We start from the raw sequence: 24,094 nt of genomic DNA, 5'->3' as shown, positions 1-24,094 counted from the left end.
CTCGCAGCGTCTTGAGCCGAGCCAATCAGCGGCTCGGAGTCTGCGCAGCGTGAGCTCCTCCTCCCCCTCCCCTCTCCCGATGACGCACACCGCCTCTGTGTGTGTTGATGCTGGTCAGCTGCTGACAGCCTGTGGAGAGAAACATCAGCCAGCAGCAGCAGCTGATGAGGAGGATGCTGATGGAAACATAAACAGGGACCGAACCGATGTGAAGGATGCTGCTGCTGCTGCTGCGGCTGCGGTGAGACGAACCAAGCCGCCTGTTTCCATCTTCCTCCTCCTCATCCTCCTCCTCCTTTTACCCGTGTCAGCGTCAGCTACACCTGCCTTGGATGGTTTTCTCGATGGGTTGTGGAGGGAGTCGGGCGGACGCGATAATCGAGCCGAGGTACCATGAGAGCTGGACCAGAGAAACAGAGTCGACGTGGCTGACCAACACGGACGTAGAAAGCCCCGTCTCGGTTCCGAACAGTAAGTTTTGACGCGGATTCCGTGGGGTCTGTCTCTGCAGGCCGAATGCCTCTGGAAACCCACTGCATGCGGGTCGGAGGGGGGGAAATTGTATTCAGGTGCAAAAATGCGAATGCACGTTTTGTTGATTTATTGCTATTATTATTATTGTTCTGCTAAAGGTAAAGCTGTGGAGGCCGGTCTGAAGGAGAAGAGGATGGTAACGACAGGAACCCAGTGTGGGAAGCAGGCCATCACCACCAATGGATCCAGCCACCAGAGGAGACCCAGGCGATCCTTGACTGATGTACAGTGCTGTGATAAAGTAGCTACTGGCCCCCCCTTACCTCTCTCCTCTGCCTTTGCTTTACTGTCACATGTTGTTTCAGATGCTGTTGCCAGATTGTAAAACGCATTTTACAATCTGGCAAAAATGAGTTGAGTGAATGCAAAAGGCAGTTCTGAAATGATTGGTTTAACTTATGGGAGGGAAAAAACCCTCAAAACGATCCAAACCAACCTGGAGCGATGTAAAAGAGTAATTGCTACCTAAATTTCAAGGTGTGTCATCCACTGGAAATCAGTGTTTCCGAATTTTGGCCTGTTAAACAGCCAGTTTAAGGTCACGCTGCAACATCTCGATCAAATTTAGATCTAAACGTTGACTAGGCCACTTCAAAACCTTCGTTTTGATTCCTTTTAGCCGCTCAGCATTGACACGCTGGGGTGTTTGAGATCATTGTCCTTTTTCTGCATAACCCAAAAGCGCTTGAACTTATAGCTCCTTGCAAAAGTATTCACCCCCCTTGATGTTTTTTTTTTTTTTTTTTTTTTTTGCCTCACAACCAGGAATTAAAATGGATTGTTTGAGAGTTTGCTCCAGTTCATTTACAGGACATGCCCCACAACTTTGAAGATGTTTTGTTTTATCGTGAAGCAAACAAGCAGAGCAAATACAGACAATTTAGAGTGCAGAAATGTTTTCCCCCTGTTTACTTTCAAAAGCCACTTTTTTTGTCAATTACAGCTGCAAGTGGCTTTGGTTAAGTCTCTGTGAGGTTCCCACATTGCCCATTCCTCAGTCATTCCAACTCATGTTTCCCTTTAAACCACAGGAGTTTTGCATTAGCAGTATGTCGCGTCATGATCTGGATTTGGAAACTTCAAAGATTTGAATGTTTTTTTTTATAACTCCACCCTGACTTGTACTTCTCAACACCTTTGTCCCTGACTTGTTTGGAGAACTCCTTGGTCTTCATAGTGTGATGCCTCTTGCCTGGTGTTTTTACTGACAGATCATGTGACACTTAGATTGCATGCAGGTTGACTTCATTTCACTAATTATGTCATCTTTGAAGGTAGTTGGTTGCTCTATCTATCTATCTATCTATCTATCTATCTATCTATCTATCTATCTATCTATCTATCTATCTATCTATCTATCTATCTATCCATTTCCGTTTCCGGTGTGTGATCGTAGGTAGTAGACGTGGACGTGAGAGTGGCGCTAGTTACAAATGGTGATTCTTTCCCTGGTGTATTTCGGTTTCAAACAACTTTCCAACTGTTCTGAATGCACTAAAGCAGGTAAATCAGGTAAGAGTAATTTGTTTTTTTTCATGTGAGTGTTAGGTAAGTAAGTGTTTGGTTAGACAGGTGGGTGTGAGGAGGCATGGCGTCCTCCGAGACACCTGCTCCGTCCATCAGGCAGGGGGTCCGGATTGTCCCTCCGGAAGCCTCTGTGGAGGAGGTGTTGTTGGCTGTAGGAGAGCAGGTAGGTTACAGTAAATTGTCTCATGCTTCGCGCATGAATAAGGCGGTTGTTGTTTTTTTAAAGGATGAGTCCACCGTTCACCAGCTGATTGAGTCCGGAGTAATTATCCGGGACTCTTTGGTGCAGGTTAGCCCGCTGGCTGTGCCGTCTACGCGGATCACCGTATCCGGTGTTCCGCCGTTCATCCCGAACGCCCTTCTGGAGAACGAGCTCCGTAGGTTCGGAAAAATGGCGAGCGGGTTCCGGACCGTTAGTTTGGGATGCAAAGATCAGAAACTGAAGCATGTGCAGTCTCTGAGACGGCAGGTGTTCATGTTTCTGGAGTCCCCCACGCAGACACTGGAGGTCTCCTTCCGCGTGAAGCACGGTGAAGGGCTTTACATGGTGTACGCCAGCTCGGGACACATGAAATGCTTCGAGTGTGGAGATGTCGGACATAAAAGATCAGCGTGTCCACACAAACAGCAGGAGAATGGGCAAATGTTGGCTAAAGATGGTAGCTCTACTGCTCCCGGGTCCGCGCGCGGCGCTGCGCCCGCGGGGCTCGCGGCGGGCCCCGCGGGGCTCGCGGAGGTCCCCGCGGGGCTCGCGGCGGTCCCCGCGGCGATCCCCGCGGAGCCCGCGCCGACCGCGGAGGGTCCGGAGGCGGCGAACCAGATGCCCGTAGCCGGGGACCCGGTGGTCACAAGCCCCGTGGTCTTGAGTCCCGTTTCTGTAGCTGGGAACTCTGTGGCCGTTGTGGAGGCTAAGGTGGCGGAATGTAATGTTGAAACGGAGATAACTGAACCGATTGAGGTGGAGAAGCAGCAGGAGGCTGCAGAAAGTGTAACTGAGATACAGGTAGAGAGCACTGAGGACAGAGCTAGCACCAGTGGGACAGGACAGGGGGAAGTCTGTAGTCAGACTTCATGTGGAGACGACATGGAATATGAAACTGAGTCAGACACAGCATCCATCAGTGAAGTGGTGGGCAGAAGGATTGACCTCTATTCTTTAGAGGAAATTAATGAGTTTCTGGATGAAACATTTAACAAATCAGTGAAAGTCAGTGACTACTTTGAGGACACAGATAAATTTATTAAATCAGTAAGTATATTAAAGAGGCTGGTTAGCAATGACCTCCTTGATGAAAAGAGGCGCTACCGTCTAAATAAACATCTGGCAATCCTTAGGAAGGCTCAGAGAGGAAAAACCGGTAAAAAGTCCAAGAGAAAGATCCAATATGAATAGTCACATGGTGAATTTTTCTTCCTACTGTTTAATGCTGGGTTCAATCTTTACCCTTTTTCTTCTCTGCAATATCTCTATGGAGAGTCTAAAAATAGCATCTTTAAACATCAATGGAGGGAGGGACAAACATAAGAGGGCTTTAATATCTGAGCTAGCTACTCGAAAAAAGATTGATGTGTTATTCCTACAGGAAACACATTCCACTCCAGCAGACAACACAGATTGGGCCTTAGGTTGGGGGGGGTCGTGGTTCCCGAGCCACGGCTCTAATCTGAGTGCAGGTGTAGCCATTCTGTTTGCAAAACACATTGTTCTGTCACAGGTAACAGTATCTGAGATAGAACCTGGGCATATACAGGTGGTGCAGGCTACAATAAGAGAAACACCTTTTGTGTTTGTCAATATGTATGCTTACACCTCTGCTGGTAGCCGGATCAGCCTCTTACAAAAACTTAATGAAACTTTAAAACAGTTCAGTAGCAGCTCAGTTGTAGTGGTGGGAGGAGACTGGAACTGCACTACTAATCATTCAGTGGACAGGAATGGGAGAGAGCCCAACTCATTATCAGCCTCTTTTTTAACAAAAATAATTAAAGAGAACAGTCTGGTAGATGTTTGGAGGACACTCCATCCAAATACCAGACAGTATACCTGGGTGAAAGTCACAGAGGGCCGGGTTAGTGCAGCCAGATTAGACAGGATGTATGTCAGTAACACATGCAGCAATAGGCTAACTGCAGCCATGATATCACCAGTTGGTTTTTCAGACCATCACTTAATAACTTTTGATTTTTCTTTAATGGTGCCTCCTCGAAGATCTCCTTATTGGCACTTTAATATAAGACTAATCCATGATAAGAATTTCTGTCAGTCTTTCACTGATTTCTGGGGTCAGTGGAAAAGCAGAAAGTCAGAATTTAAAAGCATAGGTCAATGGTGGGAGGTGGGGAAGACACAGATTAAAATTTTTTGTCAGCAATACACATCACACACAGAGGCAATAGAAAGGGATCAGGTTGAGTTATTGGAAAGGGAACTTCATGTATTGGAAGAGGGTATAACTAATGGGGTGGACAGAAATAATGATAATAATAAGACTTGGGAGAAGAAGAGGGAAATCATTAAGCAGGTTTTTACATGAAAAAGCTAAAGGAGCTTTAATAAAATCTAGAATCCTATCTATTAAAGACATAGATTCACCTACTAGATTCTTTTTTAAGCTGGAAAGAAAGGTCAGGCAACATAACCAGATTATGCACCTTAAGAGGTCCAATGGGTCGGTGACCAGTGACCCGTCTGAGATGAGGAGGCTGGCCATAGACTTTTACAGCAGCTTGTTTAGAGCGGATGAGTGTGACCCAGGTCGTGTGGAGGAGATACTGGAGGGACTTCCTCGTTTAGGGGAGGCGTCGGCAGCCTTCCTGGAGTCCAGGGTGCAGTTTCAGGAGCTGTCTACAGCGGTGAGCCAGCTCAGCTGTGGTCGGGCGCCTGGTGTCGATGGACTTCCAGCAGAATTTTATAAGACATTTTGGAAAGCTATTGGAAAGGACCTGATGGACGTTTTCGAAGGATGTTTGGACTCTGGGACGTTACCGACGAGCTGTAGGAGGGCAGTACTGACTTTACTGCCAAAGAAAGGAGACTTGGGACTTCTACAGAACTGGAGGCCAGTCTCACTACTTTGCACCGACTATAAAATTCTGGCCAAAGTACTGGCGAATAGACTTAAAAAATATATGGACTCAATTGTGGACGACAGCCAGACGTACTGTGTCCCTGACAGGACAATAATGGACAATTTGTTTTTACTCAGAGACATCATAGATCTGTCAAAATTCCAGGAATTAGATATAGGTTTGCTTTCTCTGGATCAAGAAAAGGCATTTGATAGAGTTGATCATAAATACTTGTTTAAAACACTTAAAGCATTTGGTTTTGGTAATTTTTTTATTTCATGTATTGAGTTGTTGTATTCAAGGGTCACTGTATTATTGAAGGTAGGAGGGGGACTCAGCAGACCGGTTTCTGTACAGAGAGGGATCAGGCAGGGATGTCCTCTTTCTGGGATGCTATATACTTTGGCTATTGAGCCCTTATTGCATCAGCTCAGGAAAAATATATCAGGTTTAAAATTAGCAGGAAAAACAAATGTTTCGGTTAGGTTGTCAGCATATGCTGACGATGTAACAGTTTTTATAGGATGCAAAAATGATGTTAGGACTCTGGAACAAAAACTAAAACTATACGAGCAAGCTTCTTCAGCAAAGGTTAACTGGTCGAAGTGTGGGGGTCTTTTACTGGGAGAGTGGAGAAATAAAGAGAGGCCGACCTTACCGGCCGGGCTGCAGTGGAGCACAGAAGGTATGAAGGTGCTAGGTGTATATCTAGGAAATGAGAACTTTCAGTTAAAGAACTGGGAGGGCATAGGTGAGAAAATAGGTGCCCGATTGTCTAGATGGAAATGGGTCCAGCCCCAGTTGTCATATAGGGGGAGGACTTTGGTTGTCAACAGTCTAGCTGCATCCATGCTCTGGCATCGGGCAACCGTTCTTGTTCCTCCGGACAATATACTGAAACAGATACAGAAGGCACTGGTGGACTTTTTATGGGATGGTTACCACTGGATTCGATCAGCTGTGCTGTTTTTACCTGTGGCGGAAGGGGGTCAGGGGCTGATTGACCTCAGGAGCCGCATAACTGCGATTCGGCTCCAGACAGCACAGAGATATCTGTACAGAACGCAGCAGCCCTGGACTCAAACGGCATCCCTGCTGCTGCAAAGAGTTGGAAACCTGCAGTACGACAGGCATCTTTTTCTATTGGACCTAGAGGGAATGGATATCACTCAAACCTCCAGTTTTTATCAGTCAGTGTTGGGTGACTGGAGAACAGTTTTAAAAAGTAAAAGGAACTGCTCTAAGGTGTATGGGATGGTAGGTGATGAACCTTTGTTCCATAGCCCGGCAATAAGGAGCAGAATTTTGGCCTCTGTGAGTATCCAGAAGATGTTCATAGCAGCGGGGCTGACGAAGCTGGCAGGACTGAGGGCAGACGGTCAGTGGAAGAGTGCTGCAAAGATCTGTGAGGACACAGGGACCAAGTCTTTACGCCTCATGGACAGATTGGTGCAGGAGGTGATAAGTGGACTTCCCGGATCCTTCAGGAGGGCACTAGAGGCTGAAGAGCATCAGGAGGGTTTTCCAGAGCTGTCCATTAGTGCTGCAGTGGAGGAGCAGGAGGAAGCAGATGGGCTCCTGCTGTCTTTTAAAAAGCCAGAACTGTGGAACTTTTCGGAAGCACCAAAGAAGAGCCTATATGAGGTATCTGTAAAAGTCCTGAACAGAGCGATGCTGGCAGGGGTCAGAGATTCGAGGTGGTCGGGTATGTTGGCACCAGGTTCGTCTCCCAGGGGCAGCTGGAGGTCCCTGTACAAGGCTCCCCTGGAGAAACGCAGTGCGGATCTCCAGTGGAGGATTGTGCACGGGGCCGTGGCCACTAACAGACACGTGGCACGTATCGATCACAGGGCAGGGAGTCAGTGCGCGTTCTGTCAGGCTGAGGAGACGTTAGAACACCTGTGGATAGGATGTCCCAGAATAGGTCCCCTATTTTCACTTTTAAAGCAGTGGGTGGGAGCTCTAGGAATTAGTTTTAACAGTGAGTTGTTTATTTTTGGACCCAGGTACTTGGCAGCACAAAGGGGAAAGATCTGTTTGGTTAATTTTTTGTTGGGTCAGGCTAAAATGAGCATTTGGTTGAGCAGGAGAAATAAAATGAAGGGGGCAGGTTCTGCAGATGCTGGGCTTATGTTTAGAGGTTTGGTGGCGGCACGTCTCAGGACTGAATTTTCTTATTATAAAATGGTGTCAGACCTGAATGAATTTATTTGTATTTGGGGAGTTGGAGATGTTTTATGTCGAATAGATGATGACATGCTTATTCTGAGTTTTTGAGAGGGGGGGGGGGGGGGGGGGGTTCTTATTTGTTTGTTTATTTATTTAATTTTCTTCTTTCTTTTTTCTTTTGGGTTTTGGGCCTTTTTAGGGAGGTTGTGTATGTATGTATGTATGTATCTAATTTATTTATGAGTATTTATTGTAAATGACACAATGGACCAATAAAGACAGTCCATGGTATCTATCTATCTATCTATCTATCTATCTATCTATCTATCTATCTATCTATCTATCTATCTATTCTCATTTACTATTTTTTACAGATCCATCACATAAAATGCGATTTAAAACATTTAAACTAGAGGTTGGAATGTAGCAATATAGGTCAAAGGGGCTGAATACTGTTTCAAGGTCTTGTAATGTTGCAAACTGATCAGTGGATCTTTGCAGAATTCAAGGGCCTGCTCTGATGGTGCAGGGGTGGCGCACCCATGTACGGAGGCCTTATAGTGCGTTCCATTTGTCCTCGGTAGTCAGAATCCTCAACCTCTGGGTTGGAAAATTTAACTGAGAACGGCACCTAAAGTTGGTATTATGAGTCAGAAAGTCGGTGCAGCAGGATGGTACCTGACGTGCATTCATGATGGCTGCTACTCGCGGCAACATTGAGTAAAATCTCATAGTTTGACTGTTTGTAGTAGCTCTCTATTATTTATGTAACATTTAGTCAGTCGTAAAGGTGCTAATTTTCAGTAAGCTTTGAACAGCGTTATTGTCATTGTTATTGTTTTAACAACATTACGAGCATCCATGTTTTTTCCTACTGTCCGACGGAGAGAAACCGTAATGCAAAAAGGCTGAGATGACGTAATCTGCGACTCGTGAGTTCTGACCAACGAGGCAAAAGGAACGCACCATTAGTTGTTGACATGGCTGACCCAGGTTCGATGTCATCCCCACTCTCTCAAAACCCCCTTTCCTGTCAGCCTACTTTGAAAAAAAAAAACGAGCCACTTGCACCACTAAAACCCAGAAAAAAGATTTTTGGTCTCATCTGACCAGAGCACCTTCTTCCACATGTGCCTTGAATGAATTGTTACAAATTGCATGCAAGACTGTTTATGGCTTTCTTTTCACCAGTGGGTTGGTTCTCACCTCTTAAGCCGAAATTTGTGAGCAGGAGTTAATATGTCATAGTTGTCCTGGAAGAGGAGCTTCTATCACTTCAGCTGTAGGTCTCCGCTGCTTCTCTGGGATTACCAAGAGTCCTTGCCTTCTCTGATGAATACTGTTAATGTTTAGGTGGATGGCCGTGTATTGTTTGATTTGCAGTTGTATGATAATTCAATTTAATTCAATTCAGTTTTATTTATATAGCGCCAATTCATGAAACATGTCATTTTAAGGCACTTTCCAAATTCAAATTCAATCAGATTATACAGATTGGTATGGAGCCCTAGAGGGGTCAGCGCAAAATGTTTTGCATGTTGAGAGAATGTGCGCTCGTTTTACTACATTGTGCACTCGTTTTACTAAATTGTGCTCTCGTTTAACTATATTGTGTACTCGTTTTACTAAATCGTGTGCACAATTTACTATATTGTGCTCTCGTTTTACTATAGTGTGAGCTCATTTTACTAAATTGAGCTCTCATTTTAAGCATAGTAAAACGAGGGCACAATTTATTAAACAAGAGCACAATATAGTGAACATGGTTATAGAACATTGTGTGCACGATCTACTTAAACGTGGCCACAATTTGTAAAACGTGCACTTAATATTGTCTTGACACATGTAAACATGAGCACGTTATAGTATATTCTAGATCTCGATCTACCAAAACGCACCCACGAATAATTAAAACGTGTGCTCGAATAAATTGTGTGCACGTTTTACTAATTCGAGTGCTCAATTAAATGAAAACGTGCTCACGTTTTATTAATTCGAGGGCTCAATTAAAGGAAACATGCTCACAAATTATCATGACCTGAAAAAAAATATCACTTAAAGTGAGCTCTCCCGGGCTCCGTAGATCGGGTCAGAATATACAGAAAAAAAAATTCCTATCTAAGGAAACCCAGCAGATTGCATCAAGTCTTGACAAGCAGCATTCTCTCCTCCTGGAGAAGCGTAGAGCCACAGGGAGAGTCGTCTGCATTGTTGATGGCTTTGCAGCAATCCCTCATACTGAGCAAGCATGAAGCGACAGTGGAAAGAAAAATTTCCCTTTAATGGGAAGAAAAACCTCCAGCAGAACCAGGCTAAGTGTGAACGGTCATCTGCCTCGACTGACTGGGGATTGGAGAAGACTCAATCTTTTTTTTGTTGTTCTCTGACAAGCTTATGAGGTCTGCATAGCTGTCATACTAATTAGATGAGGGCAGTTGATTGCTATTAATGTAATCAAGAGTATCAATGCCAGGTGGAGCTGAATGCACGTGCATGCCACATGTGTTCAGGCTTTTTTTTTTTTTAAATGTGAAAACTGTGTGTCTTTTTCAATAGAAGGGGTTCCAATTTATTATTAAATATTTTAAGTTGAGACTTTTTACACGTCTTTACCAGGAGTGCCAACAAGTTGGATGCTGGTGTCGACACAATGCACATTTAATCCAATTCAGCTCATCTTACTGCTGCAAGATCAAAGGTCCGCACAGCTTACTGAGGTTTAAGTTATAATGTTGCTGAATAAACTGACTTATAAAATACAGTTTCAGCATCCGGGAAGCATTTCATTTGTGTGTGTGTGTGTTCAATCGTGCATGAACTGCCTATGGTCACAACTGTACTGATATCTGATATTCAAAGTGATATTTAAAATCTTTTTCACAGCAAAGTACTCGTGACTCCAAAAGGAGAGCATCGAAGGAGGCGAGCGCCTTGTCCAAGGATGGCCAGCTCGTCAGCGTCAAAAGCGCCGGAGATCCTGAGCCGAAGGACGCCAGCGACGAGAGATGAAAGAAGAGCTGCGACACTGTGATGAGGCAAAATTAGCTGGGCTGCAAAAAATAATTCATCACACCGTAGGGCAAGGCGTTGCAGAAATGTCCGGATGATGTTTGCTTGTGACTTTGCGCCGCTCGGGACCCCGAAGGCAGCGACTCACCTAACAGGGCGCCCGCTTATGTCTCCACCCAAAGACCTCAAGATGCTGCATTGTTGTTGCATGTGTGAGGAAGAGAGGTGGAACCAAACGCCATGCTTTTCCTCCATGCTCATAGTACCAGTCAGGGAATGTGTCACTGTGTTGAGACAACTTTAAGTGAAAAAAAAAAAAAACACTGGAAAAGGAGAGATTGCCCCATATGCACATTATAATCTCAATCTGCACATGAAATGTGCTCTGTGTTGGGGCTTCCTTAAGAATTTGCTTTACTTCTTTGTGCAAATATACTCTTATTTTGTTGTTAGAGTGCTGTTTAGGCTCAGTCAGTGCAGTGAGTAATTTTGATTAAAAAAAACCCTAAAGTGCTGTTTAGGAGCTGAGATTTGGATGTCTGAAGCTTGAAGGCTAAAGACTGTCTTTTCCAGTCTTTGCAAGATAAAAAAAAAAAAAAAAAAAACTACACCTGCATGTGCCTACAATTCCTCTTGATTTAACTGGAACTGCTGATTTTTTTCTGTAATCGTTCTGTATGACGTGTTCTACAGTTCTCCTTTAGTCTCTATTTTGTGTTTTAATGGTAAATGTTATTATTTCCAACAATGCAACGTGTAACATTGTTGGGGCTCGCAGTGACCTGCATGTATAAATCTCTCACACACTGGCAAGCCATTTGACTTCAAAGTATTTTAGATATCGAGAACTCATGAAATAAACTCAGGAGGTCACGGATGATGGGGTAGTAGGGTAACCAACCTAACGATCAGCAGGTGGCGCTGTTGGACGGCCATTGCTGCAGGGCTTATAAGAACGAGGTGGAGGCTGTTCTGTTCAACTGGCCCTGAATGTAAATAAAAGACAATCTGCTGGTTATGACTTCAGCCAGACTTGAAAAGGTATACCTGGTTCTTCTGAAGAGTTTTCATTTGTTGAGTCAGTCACACAACACCTATCTTTCAAGACAAAGGTTTTGGATTTAATACACAGCAGGATGTTCTATCTTATTGTTTTATTAATACAAAACTAGAAGCATATATGTCAGTTAAAATAAACACAATAATAACAATCTGATGATTTTACCACCACTACCTCAAAGTAATGTCAACATATTAAAGAAATAAATCTAAATTAGTCAGAAGAAAAATAGAAAGAACAACAATACATTTACTTCATTCTCGCTGGACAGTACTCCTTAAAGTGATAGCTCCGAACTATTTATATTTCCCCCTCATAATTAACCAAACAGATATCAGTCTGTTGGTTATTACACAGAAGCCTTAACCAATGAGAATCTAGGTTTCAGAGGGTTGCCAAAATTAAACCTAGATTATTAATGGATGGGAGTAGAAATCCAAAACTCACTTAAAAGCACGTTTGGTCCTTGGAAATATACTGAAAGTTGTCAACAAGATTAGACTTTAAAACTCTCCCATTTTTGAGAATCAGGGTGATGAAGCCTTGGTAATGTCCTCAGTTGTTGAGGACCAAAAGTTTCACAGAGTCTTCAAATAAATGCAGATACGTGGTAAGTAATAAACCCTAAGGGAAGAAAACAACAACAAAGTATACAAAGATGAAAAAAAAATGTATTTGGGATTGTTTATATCATCTTCGAGGATAATAAATAAATAAATAACTAGGTTATTCAAGTGAAGAAAGGTTTGAAACAATAAAATATTGGTAATGACTTTATAAAGAATTTGTGTAACAAATCCCGGTGATATCCACGAGTTAAGAAAGTTCCATAGTTCACAAAACAAAAACACAAAGCACCCTTTTTATCATTTCCATATTTTTAATAACTTATTTTGTTATTAAGCAAACTGAAATGACTGTACATAATTCACAATAATTTACATCAATTATTTCAAATTCAATTTGAAACATGAGACACAGAAATTAACTGTGCGTGTATTCATTTAGACTCTTAATGTGACTCGGGGATTCATAATAAGTAATTAAAGGAATTCCACACTACTCTAGACATTTCGAACTGAGAACGCTTCACAGTGAAACGTCTTCAGATTCAGAGTAGAAGTCTCTTTACATCTCTCTTTGCAGGTGAAAAAGCAGACTGAGGATGTTGTATCATTCTTTCCCTTTTATCGCCTCTATTTTTCACCTTTTCTCCTTTTTTTCCCCTCTTCTACCTTCTTGTTTTAGTGTCCATATAACATGAAACAGTCCCTGCATAAATTATAATAAAGCCACTTGCCAATATGGCGAAAGCGGTAAGGCTCCGCTTGTGAAAGCAAAATCTGTTGGGCTCTTTTTGGCATTAATGATAGATAGATAGATAGATAGATAGATAGATAGATAGATAGATAGATAGATAGATAGATAGATAGATAGATAGATAGATAGATAGATAGATAGATAGATTTATTTGTCATTCTATATGCACAAAGTCAGGCTCCGGTCAAAAACATCAGACATAATCAAGGGGATTTCTGTAATGTAATTTACTATTTACTAACTTACACAACTACATGTAGGCATATGAGCAGTGAGCAATATTGAAATATCTTATTTTAAAATGTTGAAATCAAAATAATGGATAGTCTTTCAACAATTTCAATTTCAATTTCAATTTATGAAAAATATATTTTTAAAGCATGTGTCATGTGGTGCCCCCCCCCGGGCACTGGCCCTTATGGATAATCCGGCCCTGACAAGCATACAGCTTGAAAAAAAAAAATCACAGTAGATTGCACTAATTTTCAGGATAAAAAAGACAACAATTCTTATTGCCACATTGCCAGGCAGGATACTATATAAAATAATAATAATAATAATAATAATAATAATAATAATAATAATAATAATAATAATAATAATAATAATAATAATAATAAAAGAAGTCCAGATTTGTTTGGGCCTTTTTTTTTTTTACTTTTTTTTGGATTAAGTTTGTATAGAAATACTGGAATAAATATGATTTAAACGTGTAATGAATTAAATTTCTAATGAGGTGCGGCCAAATTTAACTGATGTGTAAAACATGTGTTTATTTTGTTTGAATTATCACATTTACACGTGTATTTCTTTTACGTATTGAAATTGTCTCTTTCTCCCCCCTTTAATAATATTATGGCTGTCGTACACGGTTGAGCGGAACCCGGCGGGCGCAGGGACCATGCGGAGGAGGCTGGCGGCAGGGCTGCCGCTGCTCAGCCGTTGCTGCTCAGCCGTTGGTGCTGCGCTGTCGCTCCGCTCATCACTGAGTCACTGAACGACACGCAGCTGACACACACACACAGAACCCGACTATGTGACCCAGGAACTCTTAAACATTTATCAACCTCCACTCTACCCTCTTTTCTTCTTTGTACCGGGACTTTTATTAAGGATGGTTTAAAAAAAAAAAAAGATGGCCAAGCGACCCGGGAGTAAGGAGGGGACGCTGTCTTCTTCTTCTTCGCCGACCATTCTTCGGAATTTGAACCCCGGAGAGGTGAGCGTGGAAATCGGCGGCGGCGGCGGCGGCTCCGAGGACTTGTCCCTGGAGGAGATCCTGACTCTGTACAGCCAGCCGATAAACGAGGAGCAGGCATGGGCGGTGTGCTACCAGTGCTGTCGGACTTTAGCGCAGAAACACAGGCGGAGAGGCTCGTCCAAGGCGGCGGGCGCCTCTGCGGCGGACTACCCGAAGAGGATCGAGGGACCCGGGAACGTGAGGATCGGGAGAGACGGGGCTGTCAGGCTGCACTTTGAGGACGGCGCAGGTAACGAAAGCAGACTGGTTGCTGGGATTGTTTTTTTTTTTTCTCACGGGTAACACACGCTAGACTACGAGGGCCGAATCTCCACATCCAGCTCAGTGTGACGAATGAACGGAGCATCCCTACAAAGAGGCCATGTTGTTGTGGTTGTCTGCTTCCAGCCATGTGGGGAATGTGGTTTAGATGCGCTCGATATGGCTTTTAATAAAAAAATAAAATAAAAAAAAAGATCACCGCATAGCTGCTGGCAGATACCACGAATAATACTGACTTACTCAGGTTTTATACTCACAACACAGGGTCGTTTACACAACAGCCCTGGGCCATATTGCTGCCTGATGCAGGCTGAATGACTGTGTGGAGCCCATATTGGTCAGTTAGCTTCAGTAAACACTAAACCACGTGATCTGATTAAATAAATAAATAAAAACATGTTAGACCACCTTATTTTCAGGCCGGATCTCCACAATTTAGCCAGCATCCAGAGAAAAAAACTGTCTGGAAGCCAGAGGCAGATTAGTCATATAGCTGCTGACAGGCTTGTGTTATTGATGCTGAAAGAGTCAATTTACAGATTTGAGCTGGAGAATGAGCTACAGTTACCTGAAGGGGAAACTTTAAACACAGCAAATACAGAAGATCTGAGGCTCATTTAGATAAAAGCTTGGTGATCGAAAAAAATATTTACGTCCCAGTGCCAAAAGAAGTCCTTGTTTTGATTTAATTTCCATTTCAAATTATCATTCAATCGATCATTCGGTCTATATCTTTAGAGCACTCTTCATATCATACAGTGGCAACAGAAGGTGCTTTACAAAACATAGAAAAGAGCAGCAATACAGACAAAAGTAATAAAGAGCCAAACAAACCTAAGTAGGGAAAGGAGGAAGGACAAAAAAAAAAAAAAAAAAAAAAAAAACCTGTACTGAAATGTTTCAGTGAAACTGGTGTTGGTTTGAAGCACGGAAGAAACATGTTGATGAGCCAACGCTCCTGGTAAAAATAGCTTCTACAATCCTGATGAAATAGTTGTGCAATTATCTAAAATCACTATACTGCCAAACCAAAAGTGAAATGATAGTACAGATTTTAAAAAAAGGAGATATGAAAAAAATTCTGAAAGTCAACTAAAAGCCAAATATAAAAAGAAATCTGCATATTAAGTTGGCCTTTTAACAGATCAACATTGCCCCCCCCCCCCTCTCCATCAATTGCCTGTAAACCTTTAAAGCGCTAAAACGGGCTATTTCTGGCACCTCGTTACAGGCTAACGTTAAAAAGCGATTTGCTAACGACCAGAACATGTTTGTCTGGCGTGAAAGGCCCGACCCACACCCACTTCCATTCTTAGGGCCAGGTTTCCCCGCAGCTCTGTAATTCACCCGAGCATCGGCTTGCTTTGTGACGCTGACCTTTGGGTTGACCTTTCCACGCGCTGCCTGCTGTCGCCTGGCGGGAAAAACAACTTTTGCTTCTCTTTTTTTACGGATCGAAACGTTGCAGGCTGTAGGGAATTGTTAATGCACAGAAACACATTATTAGCTTGTGTTTATTAACAGAAACACATTGTTAGCTTGTGTTTATTAACAGAAACACATTGTTAGCTTGTGTTTGTTAAGCGATAGCCTAGTATGGGGGCGTTTCAAATAGCAGATCCCATCGGTGTTGTACTTGGAGGTGGAAAATGCTTATGTCAGGGTTGATGTCACTTTCTTGCACCTACTGGGCTTGGTCGTGTACTGAAAATGTGCTCCACAGCGAAGCTGCTCCTTCCTTTCTGTCGGCTCAGGTGTGTTTAACAGGTGCACAATGCGTCCAAAGCCTTGTGGCTTTCTAAACTGCATTCCATGAATACGTGAGCAATAAAGTTGGGTGTGGAAGGACGAGGAGGCTTGCCTGTCAGCCCGGCTTTCGGTGCTGAGCTTCTCTCCCGTCCTTCTCGGGAACGTGTCTCTTCGGATTTTTCTCCTCCCCTCTCTGGTTAATTGCAGATTCCTGCGCTGGTCCGATTCCCACAGAATGAACACATTCAGCCAGTGCGTTTGATCGTCTTTTTCGCTACCAGGAATAGAATCGAAAGGGATGCCGGGAAGCGCGGGCTTTAGAGCTTTTAAGTACACGAAGTTTGGAGATTTTGTGGGGAGCCTAGTTGGCCGTCCTGTGGCTTGTCGCTGAGATATTTTGGGACAGCTGGGGCTCTGTCCTGATTCTTATCAGGCCTAGTGATGAGAGAGATGTGAGACCTATTAAGTCTCTAGTAGCAAGTAGAAGAAGTTTGCTATTGATCAGAAACCCAGTGCCTTTGCAGCCTACCCATGAGTCAGTGACAGGGCGGCAGGACTTGGCAAAGTTCCCAGATAACCAACCCTGGGCCAAATGATTTCTGCTGTCATTATCTTGTATTAAGATGTTCTGCAGAGTGCTTTGCAAAAACACTCAAAAAAAGCCTTTGAACTTTTTCCACATTGGCACACGTTACACTAACAGACATCAGTGCCTTTTTATCGTCACCTTATGCAATGGGCCAGTACAACATTGCGTATCGCTGTGCGTCTGAAAAAAAAAAGTGGCTTTGTAGAAATATTAATAAGAAAATCCTTTTGCTGCAGTTGTAGCAGCAGGTCTTTTGAGGCTGGTCTGTACCGGCTTTGGACATCTAGAGATTGAGGCTTTAGTCCGATCTGCTTTGGAAAATCGCCTAAGCTCCGTCAGACTGGATGGAGGATGCCCCTGAACATTAATCTTTCCTGTCTTGAGACAGATTTCTTTGACTAGGCCATTTAATCTCGTCCCATTTTAGCCCTGGCTGTATGTTTTGGTTTGCTGCCCTGGTGGCCGGTAACCAATGCATCCCGGTTCTCCAGTCTTTCACAGCCTCTAACAGGTTTCCTTCAAGGCTTGCCTAGGGCTGGGCGATAAATCGATTTAATCGATTAATTCGAATTTACAATTCTTTAAGATTTCATTTTTGGAAAATCTGGATTTTATTTTGCCAATACACTCATTGGGTTTCCATGAAGAGAACAGCATGTGATGCTGAATATATGTTTAGGCAAATGTACTGTCAAAATATTGTTAAGTGGAAACCTTTTTTTACCATAATACAAGGTACTTCATTTACTTATTTACTTTTTTTTAACTTAGTTTGAAGTTCACAAGTGCAGTGAAGCCTGTTCTTAGCTCAATTGTAATACCACTAATGGCACGGCTGCCATCTTGTTTTACAAACATGTTTCACAGCTTGTTTTTAGTTGCACTTTGAATTCAGGTCAACTCCCTGACGAAATACTTGACATAAAAAGCAAGGTTTTAAATAATTTCTTTAATTTCTTTTTATGAAACAAAAAGAAGGAAAAAATCGATTAATCGGATTTGGTATGATAAAATCTGAGATTTATTTTTTAATCCATATCGCCCAGCCCTAGGCTCGCCCTGTCATGTCATTAGCTCCGCCCTTCGTCCCACCAGCTCTCACCAGCTTCCCTGTCCCTGCTGAAGAAAAGCATCACCACAGCATGATGCTGCCACCACCGTGTTTCACCTAGGAGAAGGCGTAGCCCTTAATGATGTGCGGTTTTAGATTCCCGCCACAAGTAACACTTTGCATGCAGGCCTAATATTTCAGTTTCGGTCTTTCACGTGTTTGTTGTGTCCTCTTACGTGGCTTATGGGGAATACACAAATATGCACTACTTTGGGCTTGCCTATCACATAAAATCCCCTAAAAATGCATTGAAATGTGAGGATGCAACGCGGCAAGATGTGAAAACCTTCTAAGGGAAATGAAAACCGTACATGCTCAAATGCCGAGTCAGCAAACACAGAAGTGCCTGGCACGTATCACCGACAGGACGAAGGACCACATGATTTTAAAAACTAGGTTTTTTTTTTTTTTTTTTCATGAAGAGACATGAGATACTTAATCTGCAAGCAGATCTGTTTACATAGAGCACATGAGAGAATGTGCAATGTCTATACCAACATTATCTGTTCATATCGTTGTTAAAACCTTGGTGACAGTTAGATGCTGCCACCTAAAAGTGCAGGGTCTGGTAAAGTTTTAGCCAAAGCGAGTGCCATTTAATGTTCTGTAGAATGTTCGTTGCCAGGTTTCTTTATTATAAGGATTTCTTTTTGGACTTTCTCTCACGAGTCTTGGAAAACAGTCTCTGGGATCCGGCAGGCTTTTTGAAACAGGCCCACAGCATTACAGATCACCGTACTTAACAATGAGGAGAAGTGATTTTCCCACACACAGACATTCCTTTTTTTTTTTAAGACGGTCTAGAGTGTATGTGGCCGAGAAGTTAAATCTTACGTCTCGTCTGCCCAATGCGCGTGGTCTCAGTTAGGATTCCTGAAGCATACAGCAAACTTCATGCATTTCTCTTTGTGCACATAGAAGAGAGAAACATTTGTTTAATCTGTTGGCACATAGATGGCTCCAGTTGTTTTAAATCGACTGCTTGTCTTTCCCATTTTGAAGCGCGGTTAACATAATGAAGCGATTCTGTGGCGCGTCAGATTCAAACCCCAGCAAAAGTCAAAGAATTAAAAACAACCTAGATCTTTTAAGGAGTTTATGGAGGTTTCTAACTGTGTTGTGTGTCAGTCAGATGACGAAGGAGCTCCTCGATCAGTGTCCGCGGATGATTGTCTCCTTTAAAATTAGCATTTTAAATCTATCGCTTTGTAATCTTTGACTTCCCTCTATATTGATCATGAAAAGAAAGATTAGGGCCAGTAATAGACGTCAGGACGGTGGGTCATTTATATGCACCGATTTAATGCCTCGCTGTGGATCGGTGCGAAGGTCTGCGGCGATTTCCCTCCGTTTGTACTTTATTCCCTGAGCTCACTCCTGCTACTCTTGATACTTTGGCCAGATCTCTATCTCCGGTGCTTATAGATTAGCAAATGGGTACGGCTCAACCCGCCCTCTTGTTTCAGTCAGGGGGGTTAACATATTGCTTAATTAAAATTAGGGGAATGTTCTTCTCCATTAAAGTGGTTAAATCTCTGTTTTGACGTTGTAAATGAGTAATCTCATAGCTGTACCCTCCCTCTAGCATGTTCTGCCGCAGGTAATTCACGGCCACTGTGGTTTATCCACAGGCACAGTCATTTACTCATTCGCGTGTTTTACAGTGATCGCCCCACGCTGTCAAGTTTCCATTCTTTCTCCTTGCAATTTTAATGAATATTGGATGTATTTTAACCTTGTGTGAGACATGTGGCCATAACTGTACAGAACCTCTACATGAATAATTCAAAGGGTGTGCGTGTGCAATAAATAACCCCCTTCATTGATTGGATACGAATAATCCTCCTTTCCTGCTTTTTCATTACAGATAAATACCAGTCGGCCTGCACGTCATTAGAGGTGAGTTTAAATCGGACTCTTTATTCATGCGCGTTGGGGAAGCACTGTGCGGGCTGTTGTCAATTAGCTCCACTCCAGCTGTTTTTCCTGACCACTTGTTTTTGTTTCCAAATGTACAAAAACTACTTTGCTGAGATGTTACGCAAGAACTAAGCTGGTATGTGCCCCGTGTTGTTATTATATTACCTACACCGGGTGGGAGGAAAAGCATGAAAGCCTTTGCCGAGCCAAAGTGAGGAGTTGCTGAATTCCTCGTGACCGTCAGTGCTGGAAACAAGGGGGTTATCTGGTCTGCAGACTCTGCTGTTGTTTTTGGAACGTGTGCACACGCACAGATGGACCATCTGTTTTCACTGTATTTTTTTAATTAGTCTATTAAAAAAACCTTCACTGATTGTATCTTTTTTTCACAAAAAGCAAGACATGGTTTAGATCGTTTTTACATATTTTTGTCATAAAGAAATGACTAAAACCACAAAAAACTTAAGTTGTGTTTACCTGACATCTTAGTTGCAAATTAAGTCGGGGTTTCGTTGGATAATGAAGCCTTTCAGAGCTTTACACTGTTTACCCAGATTAGTTAAACACAGCCGTCTCTCGACGCGGAACGCTTTCACTGTCCTTCCTGTGTGTCTTGTAGTTCATGTGATGCCTGCTATGTTTTTTTTATTTTTTATTGTTGTCCGATAATGCTAAACTACCATTTCTGCTACCTAAGCGGATGGCCAACCAGTGTGAAAGCTTGCAGCTTGATTGGTTTGCTCAGCGTTGCGGTCTTTGCCATGTTAATCACTTTTGGTGAAAATGCTAAAACATGGTTGTTGTCCCCCTGTGGATGCAGCAACATCTCTGCTCCTCTGGTTGATTTCAGGGGATATCTGAGCCGGTCGAAGCAAGCGTCGCTCCTTGCATGTTTGGTTTTGCTTACAACGTGTTACACAGGGTGTGTGTGTTTTGTCTGGCCTTACTTGGAAATAACATCTTGCTCAAAGGCAGTTTTAATCCGTCAGATAGCGTGACAGTCGCACAGAGTCAATAATGCGGTTGAAACCCGAGGACACAACCTGTCTGTAAAAATGTATTTTTAATGTTCTGTGGCCAACAGCTTTAGCATAGGTGAAGTAAACCTGATGTCTAATGAAGTAATTTTCATTTATCATGGTTGTTGTTCAAAATGAGGGTGAAAAAAGTAGGTGGTGGGAGTAAATATGGGGATTTAGTGCTAAGATGAAGGGAAAACAAGATAAAACCTATGGAAGTTCCATATTGCAACATTTTAAATCCTAAAACATCTGCAAATAACCATATGCAGGGAGATACTACAGCTAAACATGGGCCGGAATTAGAATCCTGTCCAATAAGAAAGTTATGAGGCTAGTAACAGAAAGATTGAATGGAGCATGTTGAATTAAGTCTGCTTAAGTGTAAGGATATAGAAAGTTACTTTTTGTTGTCGTGTTACTATCTTGCTTTTTTTCCCCCCTTGCCATACTTGATAAAGGTTTTATGACCATCTTAGGCTGAATGTTGAGTGCTCTTTAGAAAATCTGTGATCTCCCCTAAAGCTTAATTAATAGAAACAATAGGTTAGCCTGCCATCAGTTGGAGCCTTTTCAAACATTCACAATGTCTAGATGAGGGAATCTTCATCAGCGCAGACAGAACATCTGCACAGCACAGCATGAAATTAAGTATCATCGTTATGAGGTTATTGCTGTAACATTTCGAGATAAACTGGCACATGGTAAGTTGTATAGTAAGGTTTAAAGACGCTGTTAAAGCCATGTGTCTTTATACTTCTTGAGAAGGCAAGGCAGAGACAGATGTTGGGTATTTCTTATAGTTACACTAAATTGTGTTGCCATTAAATAAACCTGAATGACCATGTCAAACAATAAAGAATAATCCTAATGTACTTTGTTAAAGCCTTCCAAAGTCAACTACAGGCATATATTTGATGAAATGTTACATTTGGCACTCCTGAATATTCATTTGTTACAAAATATTAGTTGTTTCTGGTGGTATTTTTCTAACCTGGAAAAAAGACGCTTGCATTTGCTGCGGAGCCGCCTCTACACATGTGGATGCCGCCCATTTCATGACGTCTCTCCAGAGCCGCTACAGCATGGTATCAAAAAAGAACAGTTGCTGTCACTGTGAAGATTAGGTGCTAAAAGAGCCACGTTGTCTCAACTTTGAGCAGAAATTATTGCGCTCTGCCTCACAGTATCACTCGTTGGGCGTGTTGATAATTGGCCAGGGGCAGCGGGGTCTACGTACTACCTGGAGGGGGCAGGTAATGCCTGCTCTATGTAGACTGGTCCGGGCCACTCATTTTCCAGGATATGGAGGGGCTACTGCTAAATAATTCACAAGGATTACTGACATGCATGAATCAAGCAAAATACCATTTTTGGCATGATTTTGATGAAGGAATAGCATCATAGTATAGCTAAAAGCTCAAAAAGGTTGATTTTGCATGATATAGGCCCTTTAAAATTAATTTCTGGAAACATCTCTGTATTTTCATACTGATTATAGCAGAGATAACTCTATTAGTTTGATGGGCATTACTTAAAACTTTAATTTTGGTTCCCTCGCAATTACCTTCTGTTTATCATTTAGCCGCCATGAGAGGCAAACCTGGGATCTTCCTTCAGATTCCTAAGCTTCTCTTTGGCTTTGTAAAGAATTGATCTAAGTTACACAATGTTATCCGTATCTCTGCAGTTTTTACAGACACTAAGGCTTATCAGGCCTTTTTTGTTGACATATTTATTGAGGCAAAGGGGTGTATCGTATAATGTGCTGTTCACCTTCTTCTCAAGCTTAAACTAAACAAGCTTAACCCAGATTGTTCTGAGTTGAAGATTAAGGTGCGATTAGTTTCAGTAGCCTACAACTGGCACAGCAGTCTGCCGAAAATGCTGAGGTCCCTGAAAATTTACTTTGAGGCAAACGCAGTTTATATTCCACCATCATACTTGAGCTAAATCCGAAGATTTAGCAGCGGGTCCTATAAGAGCTTTACGTTAAATGGCTCATAAATTCCAGATTAAAGCAGGTGAATGGTTAGAAATGCGACATATGTCACTGTTTGGTCCAGAGCAAGGGAACCCTGTGCGACTGAGCAGCGTCCAGAACTGCAGCTGGTGGAACAGCGGCTGCATGTGAGGCTTCTTTACGTCTCCGCCTGCCAGCTCTGACCTCTGTCACTACAAAGACTGTCTGTCATGCCCGTCAGCTGTGATGTCAGACTGCACATTTTCCACCACCACCACCACCACCCTGTTTTTTTATTTGTAGACGTGCGGCGGTTACCAGTGTTAAGGTATACCAAAGCTGTCAAATCTTCCCCAGCAAACTGTTGGGGATAATTTCCCCCCTCCCATACCCGTTACTGTACAGTTCCAGTCATGTGGCTTTCAAAAAGCGATTCATTAATTAATGAGAAATTTCCCCCCCTTGCTTTCAGGAAAGACACGTTTGGCTGTTTTGCTGTATCTCTAAGCCGGACTTGAACAGTAACCTCTTTAGGCTGCACTCGGCTGTTTAACTAAATCAATTGATTTTTGTGACACTGATGGCTTTGCTTAATAGCTGGCTCCCCTCGTGGGGCCATTTCAGCCTATATATAAACATTCACTGAACTCATAGTCTCACAGGGAGCTTATTATTGAACTTTTGTAACTATTTAAGTCTGGCTTCAGGCTTTACTGAAGAGAGCTGTTCATCTTTATTACTCCTGCTGTTGGAACAGAGATGATTTCAGTCGCCTCTTTAGGTGTGTGAATTGATTGCACTCACCACCTTCTGCAAGCATTTGCACCTCTGGTAAAGATGTGTGCAAATGTTCTAAAATAAGTTGTTATATAAAACGTGTGACCCCCCCCCCAAGATGCCACTTTTCACTGCGGTTCTCTAACTGAACAGTGAACTTGGGAGATTTCTTAAATCTTTCTTACGATTAAAAGAAAAACTGGGTCCTCTTCCAGCCTTGGTTCTCACAGTTCCAGTTGTTTGAAACTTTTTAACCGATGCCACATCTATGACTAGAGATATGGCCACGTTGAGGTGAGTAGCTGTTTTCCTGTGGCCATTTCTGTTTTATAAAGATTAAAACACATTGGTTTTACATGAATGGCACATTCTAATGTCTTTCCACTGTTGAGAGAAATTGTCCCTTTATTTTATGTCTTACTAATGAAATGTTCCTAGAGCCTGTGATCGGCCTAAAGTAAACATTTAAAAAAGTTTTTCAGTTACATTTTTTTGCAAGGAATCATTAGAAGGCAAGAATTTTTGGGAAAAATATGACAGACATACAGATATTAAAACTGGATTATTAATTTTTTTTTTTATTCTGTAAGGCTTTTACTACAGTAAAAGATAAAAGAAGCATACCTCTGGTCAAAGTATCTGCTCTTACTGTCAGCAGCACTGTGGTGACGTATAGAAACTATTACATGAAATAACAGAATGGACTGTTTGACGCTGCCACACGTGTTCCCCCGGCCTCAGCAGTTTCCAGTTTAC

The 24,094-nt window shown here is 42.5% G+C and overlaps 2 protein-coding genes across 3 annotated transcripts in view; both read left to right on the top strand.

Annotated features, from left to right (window-relative positions):
* Positions 1-70: 70 nt before the first annotated feature.
* Positions 71-11,352, top strand: si:ch211-215i13.3 (brain and acute leukemia cytoplasmic protein). 2 transcript variants are annotated; one of them, XM_012868568.3, is made up of 3 exons: positions 71-471; positions 633-757; positions 10,183-11,352. In XM_012868568.3, exons 1-3 carry the CDS (start codon positions 333-335, stop codon positions 10,306-10,308), a joined length of 390 nt encoding a protein of 129 aa, XP_012724022.2. In that variant the 5' UTR covers positions 71-332; the 3' UTR covers positions 10,309-11,352. The 2 variants fall into 2 exon arrangements, with proteins under 2 accessions (XP_012724022.2, XP_012724021.2); XM_012868567.3 differs by having other exon boundaries at positions 633-775.
* Positions 11,353-13,623: 2,271 nt separating this feature from the next.
* Positions 13,624-24,094, top strand: part of spire1a (spire-type actin nucleation factor 1a) — a 42,357-nt gene continuing 31,886 nt past the window's right edge. The window contains 2 exon segments of the mRNA XM_036145148.1: positions 13,624-14,178; positions 19,527-19,558. Of these exon segments, the coding sequence (XP_036001041.1) occupies positions 13,824-14,178; positions 19,527-19,558 (387 nt within the window). The 5' untranslated portion in view covers positions 13,624-13,823.

The sequence above is a fragment of the Fundulus heteroclitus genome, chromosome 13 (assembly GCF_011125445.2).
Source record: "Fundulus heteroclitus isolate FHET01 chromosome 13, MU-UCD_Fhet_4.1, whole genome shotgun sequence".
Lineage (NCBI taxonomy): Eukaryota > Metazoa > Chordata > Actinopteri > Cyprinodontiformes > Fundulidae > Fundulus > Fundulus heteroclitus.
Note: the sequence above shows the minus strand (reverse complement) of the source record. Positions and strands in the feature narration are given on the sequence as shown.